Raw genomic sequence first — 8,780 nt, 5'->3', positions numbered from 1 at the left:
AAGTGTGGCTTGGGAGCCACATGTGGCTCTTTGGCCCCTTGAGTGTGGCTCTTCCACAAAATACCACGTGTGGGTGCGCATGTACAGTGCAATTGAAACTTCGTGGCCCATGAGCAGAAGTCGGTATTTTGTGGAAGAGCCACACTCAAGGGACCAAAGAGCCGCATGTGGCTTGCGAGCCGTAGTTTGCCGACCACTGGGCTAGTGGATCTTTTCAGAGGGTGAGGTGCAGATGAGGCTTGGGGAAAGGTGGGGGTGTCCCTTGCCCCACAGCCACACAACTCAGTCTGTCTTGGATTTGTACAGACCTCCTGGGCAACCCATGCTCACCAGGGTGTGGTGACCAGGAGTCGGGAGGGTGGGGCTAGCAGATCTCCTATGAAAGGCAGGTGCCAGTCAGTTTCAAAGGAAAGTGAAGAGAAAGTCCACCACCCCAAAGCCACACTACTCTCTCACTGACACCCCTTGAATATGTCCTGATCTCTACACCTGGGCCCAGGCAACTGACTCCTCAGCAGGGCACACGCTCTGTCGGCTGATGCTGCAAGGAGGGGAGTGCTCCACCCAAGAAAGTTGGTGTCTGTGGTGTGGGAAAGGGACTCAGCACTGGGATCTTGGTGGCCGTCCCTTCAGCTCTCTCCCCAGAGCCACAATCCGCAGTCTTTCTTCACAAGACTCTAGTCTGCTTCTCCCTGAGCCCAAGGTAAGTGGCTGCAAATGAGATTTTGTGCACTGGCCCTTTAAAAGGGTGCCTGTGTCTCTAGCAGACTCCCCTCTCTCCCTGGCAGACAGGCCCCTGCTGATTTTCACAGCCAGATGTTATGTGGGTGCCTCATCCCAGCTCTGGGGCTCTGGGCTGGGGAGCCTGGCAGCGGGTTGCGACCCACGTTCCTTAGAAGGAACCTTTGCACCTGAGATGCCCCTCAGAATCTCAGCTGCTGCGAACATCTAGGTTGGTTCCACAAGTACTGAGCACGTGGGCAGATCAGCAAAAGTCCCAAACACCGCGAGATCTACCTACACCTGCCTTTGCTTGCCAGCTACCTGTTTGGCTCGGTCACTGAAAGAACTTCTGGTGAAATTCGAGTTGCATAGTGCAGGTTCTCAGTGAGTCACCAGACAGGGGTGAGTAATGTTCACCAAACTGATACAGTCTCAAGCTCAGTGCCAGTGCTGGGTCTGAGGCCACTCAGCCAAAGTCCCAGGATGCACCAAGTCCAGCTGCTGCTGCCATGTGCCCACAGACCTTTGTGCTGGGGCAGGGTCTCAGGGAGTCATCAGGGTGATGCCAACAGAGTTTATCAGGCCCAAATAGACTGAGATTTAGCCATGTGAAGGGAGGCTCTGCATGAGTCAGGTGAGGAAAGGAAATATGATGGCCTCCATCCTAGAGTCACTTAGCTCAGTCTGTCCCAGATTCTCCCAGGAGTCCTAGGCTGGTAGGACAGTGCCACCAGGAGGCATGAAGGTGGGACTAGTGCAGTGGTCGGCAAACCGCTGCTCTCGAGCCACATGCGGCTCTTTTGTCCCTTGAGTGTGGCTCTTCCACAAAATACCACGCACGGGCACACACGTACAGTGAGATTGAAACTTCGTGGCCACACTCAAGGAGCCACATTCCTCAGTCTTTCTTCACAAGACTCTAGTCTGCTTCTCCCTGAGCCCAAGGTAAGTGGCTGCAAATGAGATTTTGTGCACTGGCCCTTTAAAAGGGTGCCTGTGTCTCTAGCAGACTCCCCTCTCTCCCTGGCAGACAGGCCCCTGCTGATTTTCACAGCCAGATGTTATGTGGGTGCCTCATCCCAGCTCTGGGGCTCTGGGCTGGGGAGCCTGGCAGCGGGTTGCGACCCACGTTCCTTAGAAGGAACCTTTGCACCTGAGATGCCCCTCAGAATCTCAGCTGCTGCCCGTGGGAGTGGGGCCAGCCCTTCATGTGTTGCCACCTTTCCTACTGTCTATGTGGCTTCTTCTGTACATCCTTGGTTATGAGACTTCTGTTCAGTTGGTTATTTATGATGACTGCTCTAGACTTCAGTTGTAGTTCCAGTTTGGTCCTGGGAGGAAATGAGTGTAGCTGCCACCTACTCTGCTGCCATCTTTGATCTCTGGACAACTTATTTCTTGAGTATATTTTTCTTGTCTCTTTTCCCCCTTAAGTACAGAGACAGAGAATTGCATATGATAGTGCCATGGTAACTCTTGGGAGTGATCTTGGACAGTCTGTTGTCTCACCTCCTAGACAATTCCGAAGACCCTTATCCTTGTCTGCCAGAAATCAGCTTGGGAAGTGTACATGCACTTACAGTCAGTTCCACCATGGACTTGTCACTCAACCTCAGCCCACTAATGTGAGCTCTGTAGATTCTAGGCATGGTAAGTGTGAAAGAGAAGACAATTCACTCTCCTGTTGGAGACTTAATCAAGCCACCTGCTCAAGTGAGCCAGACTTTGGGGCCTCACTCTTGATTCTTCCCGCATTTCTCACTCCTCACTTCAAAACCCCACCAGCTCCTGCTGAGTGCACCCCATGACTGTCCCTCTTTCTCCATGTAATTACGCAGGTTAGACCCTCACCCGCCATCATCCCTGGGTTCTAGCAGCAGTTGTCCATCTGGTTGCTCTGCTTCTAATTTTGACATACATCGTTGTGTCCTTCACAGCATGGATTTTCTGAAATGCAAGTCTGACTATGTCATTTCCTTTTTCTAAACCTTTGTGGACCCTCCTTAAAGAAGAGAAATGCAAGTTTTTTGGGTTTCATTTCTGTGGGATTTTGTTTGGTTTTAAAGCACAGCTTTAAAGGCACTCCAAGGCCTGTTTCCAACACAGAAGCCCAAGCCATTTTCTAAACATGATAGTCAGATTATGTTGATCCTTTGTTCTAGGCACCCTCTTAACTTCATCTTGCTCAAAGCCGAGGTCTTCACAGTAGCTGAATGGCTCTGCCTGTTCTGGCTGCTCTTCTCTCTTTGGCATTATCGGCCATCGCCTTGCTCTCTCCATTACTGTCACACCGGCCCCTGAGGCCCTGGGAGTCCCTGCACGCTCCCCCTCAGGGCCTGGCTGTCCACGCTTCATGAGCCACTTTCACCCCAGATGACAGCATGGTTTGCTTCCTCACCTCAGATGTCCCTTTCCTGGCGAAGTCTTCCCTGATGACCATATTTGAAATTAGAAACCCTCTTTCCTACTACTTTTGACCCACGTTCCCTGCTTTATTTCCTGCAGAACATTTTTCTGACATACTCACATATTTTTTCCTGTTTATTTTGTTTGTTGTTGGTCTCTTCAACTGAAATATAAGCTCCATGATGCAGGGATTTCCACTTGTTGGTAACCCCCGGCTCTTAGGACAGGGCTTAGTACCCAGAAAAGGCTGAGTTGGTATGTGCTTAGTGAATGGGCTATGACCCCGTCTCCAGCTTCATTTCTGTTTACCCCTTCTCTCTGCAGCGTAGTAACGCCCGATGCCCATCCCACCTGCCTTTATTCTTTTATCCCAGAATTCCCTGCCCCCAGCCTTCCTTTGGCCACTTCTGTTTCTCTTTAAAGACACAGGTTAGACTTGATTCCAACTGGAAAGCTTTCTATGGCTTCCTCGGGCTGGATTACGTGTTCATGTCCTGTTCTCCCATTGCATCACCTATTAACACATACTTCAAACCGTGTATTATAAATACCATCCCTGGCCCTCTTCCCCGGGGCACTGAGCGCTTGGGGGAGGCAGGGGCAATCCTCTTTTTTATTCCTTATTTCTCAACTCCTAACACAGTGCTCACATTTGTTGTTGTTGAATAATCCTGATACCAGGAAATGACAGGGCAAAACAGCTGGAAAATAACACCGGGACAGTCTCGACACTGCGTCATGGGGAGCAGTTTCCAGCACGCCGCCGTCAGTGGGAGGAGGGCCGGGAGTGCTGAGTGCACTGAGGGTGGAATGGAAAATAGTGACTTCAGCTAGGATTTAAAGATTGGATTTAGAGGAATAAAGAGGGAAAATGAGGCAACTAGTTTTTCAAGAAGAGACTTGAAGCTAGCTAGCCCTGGAGCCAGCAGGAAGAGTGACAACCACCTGGACCCCAAGAAGTCCAGAGTGGCACTAGCAATGTGTGTTTGTCACAGCTTCAGGGTCACCCAGTGCTCAGCTGGCCCACGCCAGCCTGGCCTCGAGGATTCCCCAGGCCTGCACCTTCTTAGGAGGCCAGCACAGAGCCCAGGCAGTGGGGCACCGTGCTTCCTGTGGCGCTGAGTCACCTTCCTCCCCTTCCTGACACTGGCTGGAACCAATGCCTGGCCCAGGCTCACCTGCCTTTTGCTGTCATTGTTGTTGGCAGGTGAATGATCTAGTGACTTCTTTGCCCATCACCTTAGACTTGGGGGCTGTGAAAATCTACCAGAGCGGCATGTCCACTGCAGTGGAAACAGATTTTGGGCTCTTAGTGACGTTTGATGGCCAGCACTACGCCTCCATCTCCATCCCGGGCTCCTACACCAACTCCACGTGCGGGCTTTGTGGGAACTACAACAAGAACCCACTGGACGACTTCCTCCGCCCGGACGGTAGGCCGGCCATGTCTGTGCTGGATCTGGGAGAGAGCTGGCGGGTCTACCATGCTGAGTGGCTATGTGACTCGGGCTGCGTGGACAACTGCACCCAGTGCGACACGGCCACAGAGGCCCTGTACTTCGGCCCCGACTACTGCGGCTTCCTCAACAAGACAGACGGGCCCCTGTGGGAGTGCGGCACCGTGGTGGACCCCACAGCCTTCGTGCACAGCTGCGTGTATGACCTATGCAGCGTGAGGGACAATGGGACTCTCCTCTGCCAAGCCATCCAGGCCTATGCCCTCGTGTGCCAAGCCCTTGGCATTCCAATCGGAGACTGGCGCCTCCAGACTGGGTGTGGTAAGCTGAGGTCCCATCCCACTAGGAGGACAGGGAGAGGGCTCCTGGGAAACCTCTTTGTTAGGATTGTCCAACAGTGGAGGTGAGGTTGAAATATCACAAATTATAAAGACTGAACTGGACCTGGCCAGTCTGGCTCAGTGGATAGAGCATCGGCCTGCAGACCAAAGGGTCCCAGGTTTGATTCCAGTCAAGGGCACATACCTCAGTTGCAGGCTTCTCCCCGGCCCAGATCCTGGCCAGGGCACATGCAAGAGGAACCAATCGATGTGTTTCTCTCATATCGATGTTTCTCTCTGTCTTTCCCTCTCTCTTCCACTCTCCCTAAAATTCAATGGAAAAATATCCTCAGGTGAGGATTAACAAAACAAAACAAAAGAAAGGACGACGTGTAAAAGGATCTTTACGTGTACCCCGCCTGATACGATAGCCAGAAACTACTGATGAGCCTAAATGGTCGCGGAACGTGAAAGGCGCGGTAGGAATGCTTGGCGGGGAAGGCCCTGCAGCAGGTGGACCGTCTCAGAGTCCAGCAGGAGGGGCTTTCAGAGGTGCAGGTGGCTCCTGAGCAAATGCAGACATTGGCCGTGTGGTCAAACCAGCCTTTGGTCAGTGACACACTTCCCACAGGACCAACAGCCTTTGTCCCTGGCTCGCTCTCCCCCACATTCAGCCCCTTTAGTTCTGTGTCTCTCGCTCACTTGCAGCTGACCTGCTGCTGGTGGTGGAGGAGGCGGTGCCAGTGGGAAGCAGGCAGGCCAGGGAGAAGCCCTTTTGCTGAAATGCCCGTGTGAGGCCGGGCCCAGCAGCATGGGGAAGCGGTTTCCTTTGAGTTACCCTTTTGGATGAAGCATTTTGTACCATTTAGTTATCTCGTTTTTCTTTCCTTCTGGCCCACTTAAGCCCCGCCTTCTTTCCTAGTTATGCAAACTTTTAAAACAAGCAAACCGAGACAAGCCACTCAGAATTTTGTTTCTTTCCTGGTCCTTGGTTTTCTCCATATGAGGAAACAGGAAATTCTAATCCATGCATTTGAGACTGCTACAGAGGTGAGAAGATTTAAAAATGTAAGTTCCAAGGCCAGAGTGAGATTTTCATTCCACCAGTATAGGTTGAATTCACATCCATCACCATGTATCAGATTCATTTCTTTGAGTACCGGTCACACCACTAAGACAGAGTGTACTCCTTTTCCTTAAACTGGCCCGTCTATTATGTCTGGAGCATCCAAGTTCTGATTAAACTTAAATTGAATTTGGTGTTTCTTTGATTCTTTTATAGTCCAAGAACATCCAAACTGCCAATCAAATTCTTGCCTAGAATGACTATTTTGTCCAGTGGTACGACTTTCCACCTCTCTCTCTCTCTCTCTCTCTCTCTCTCTCTCTCTCTCTCCCGTCTCTCTCTCTCATCTCTCTCTCCTCGTTCCCCTTCCCTCCGTCTCCCTCTCTCTAAGGTCAGTGGGGGATGAATCATATTGAATTAAGGAGCTAGTTTATCAGGCCCTTGAGCCCCTGACTGTTGGAATCAACCCAATCCAGACATTTACAAAGACTCTGATGTCCTTAAAGTGAGAATGGACCGTCTCTAAGGCCAGAGGGGCCATCAGACGGCACTGGTCCTAGTTGCAGCCCAGACACAAGTCTGTGCAGATTGCCAGGCGCTTCCTTATTCCCCGTGTGCCAGAGGATCCATGCTCCCAGTCTTCTCTGGTCTCTGTTAGGAATTTGATGTTTTCAAATTACTTCTCTAATAGTTACTTTTTTTCATTTCTCCTACAAGTTGAATGTATTTCCTCCTAAGAATGGGCCATGCCCTTTAAAATCAGAACAACTTATATGCCCATCAGTTGAAGATCTTAAAATAGCTTAATGGTTGTAGGTCACCAAACAACAAATCTATGTTGAATAATCTACAGTCTGGTTAGGATGGAAACCTGCTCTTTAATTTCGGTCAGGATGGTGGGATGAGAACCAAAGTCCACAAGTGTGTCCCCAGGCTCCATGGTTACTAGGGAAGCAGCTGAGTTTGTTTCCTCAGACACAGCCTCCAGCTTCTCTTCCTACTCAGCCCTCATTCTGGGAGTGAAGTGGGAGGAGTGCTTTCCTCCAGGCTCCGGTGCATGTGACTCCTGTGGCCGCTGTGCATGCACGTGGCTCCCAGCTTCATCCCCCAGGTCACTGACCTTGCTGTCCTACTTTCTTCTCTCCCCACACCAGTATCCACGGTGCAGTGCCCCAGCTTCAGCCACTACTCTGTGTGCACCAGCAGCTGCCCGGACACGTGCGCAGACCTCACGGCCTCGCAGACCTGTGCCACGCCCTGCACAGAGGGCTGTGAGTGCAATGATGGCTTCGTCCTCAGTGCCAGCCAGTGCGTCCCGCTGCACGAGTGCGGCTGCGACTTCGACGGCCGCTACTACACTCTGGGGGAGTTCTTCTGGGCCACCGCCAACTGCACGGTGCAGTGCCTGTGCGAGGAGGGTGGCGACGTGTACTGCTTCAACCGGACCTGCCGTGTCGACGAGGTGTGCACCGTGGAGCAGGGCCACCGCGGCTGCTTCCCCCGGCGCGAGACTGTGTGCCTGCTCAGCCAGAACCAGGTGCTGCACACCTTCGACGGTGCCGCCTTCGCCTTCCCCGCCGAGTTCTCCTACACGGTGCTCAGGACCTGCCCCGAGCAGCCCGAGTACTTGGAGATCGACATCAACAAGAAGAAGCCCGACGGAGGGCCTGCCGGGCTGCGAGGCCTCCGGATCCTGGTGGCCAACCAGGAGGTCAAGATCGGAGGGGTCGGGGCCTCGGAAGTCAAGGTAAGACCCCTGCTGCCCGAGGGCCTCCCGGAGTCACAGGCTGAGTGTGTCCTTCAGGTTTGCCTGTTTGCCTCCGACCAGGAGTGGATTCTAGAAAGTCAGTGACTCCAAAAATGCAAACATTGTCTAACTACAGGCACCGAATACAAGTCCACTAGGTGGAAAATGGAGGGAACCAGACAGGTGTAGCAGGGCCAGCTCTTCAGAATAGCAAACACTCATAGGACCTGTCCAATGCGCCAAGCACTATTCTAACTAGTATCACATTTATTTATCTTAAATATGTTTATTTCAGGGAGGAAGGGAGAAGGGAGAGAGAAAGAGAAACATCAATGATGATAGAGAATCATTGATCAGCTGCTTCCTGCAGGCCCCACACTGGGATCGATACTGCAACCCAGACATATACCATGACAGAAAATCACACTGTGACCTCCTGGTTCACAGGTGGATGCTCAATCACTGAGTCATGTGGGCCAGGCAGCAGTATCACATTTAATCCTATCAAGTATATTTTATTATCCTCATTTTACAGATGAGAAAACTGAGGCACAGAGAGGTTTAGTAACTTCCTCACAGCCACAAGAGTCAAGCCCAGGCAGGCCCTGTCCTATACTCACTCTCCTGCCTATAACAGGAATCTATATGGGGTGAGGCAAAGGGTGCCCACCACGGCACCTCTTGCCCCTCGGACCTGGTCTAAAACGCCCAGGATTAGGCATCTATACTTACAGATGATTAGTTCTAGGAGGAATTGTAGGAATAATCTAGTGCAGCTCCTCTTTTCTACATAAAGATGCCAACAGGCTACCTCAGAAATGGGGCCTCACAGGTACGTAGTGGTTGAGCTGGAGTGACAGGAGAGGTGGGGGAGCGGCTCCCTCCTCCCAGTCTGACATGCATTTCTTAACATCACATGACGTTTTATTTAGGAAACAAAAGTGGAAGCAGCACAGCACAGGACATAAAACACACCCACAGACGAAAAGGACTGTGTTTCATCCCTACTGACACTGCACGGACTCATTTATTAAAAGAACAGACAGGTGGATGGACAGCAA

The 8,780-nt window shown here is 51.7% G+C and overlaps 1 protein-coding gene across 1 annotated transcript in view; it reads left to right on the top strand.

Annotated features, from left to right (window-relative positions):
* Positions 1-8,780, top strand: part of TECTA (tectorin alpha) — a 110,529-nt gene that overhangs the window by 19,752 nt on the left and 81,997 nt on the right. The window contains exons 7-8 of the mRNA XM_006763686.2: positions 4,337-4,907; positions 7,127-7,719. Coding sequence (XP_006763749.1) covers positions 4,337-4,907; positions 7,127-7,719 — 1,164 coding nt within the window. The remainder of the gene's footprint in view (positions 1-4,336; positions 4,908-7,126; positions 7,720-8,780) is intronic.

Source organism: Myotis davidii, unplaced genomic scaffold, assembly GCF_000327345.1.
Source record: "Myotis davidii unplaced genomic scaffold, ASM32734v1 scaffold799, whole genome shotgun sequence".
Classification (NCBI taxonomy): Eukaryota; Metazoa; Chordata; class Mammalia; order Chiroptera; family Vespertilionidae; genus Myotis; species Myotis davidii.
Note: the sequence above shows the minus strand (reverse complement) of the source record. Positions and strands in the feature narration are given on the sequence as shown.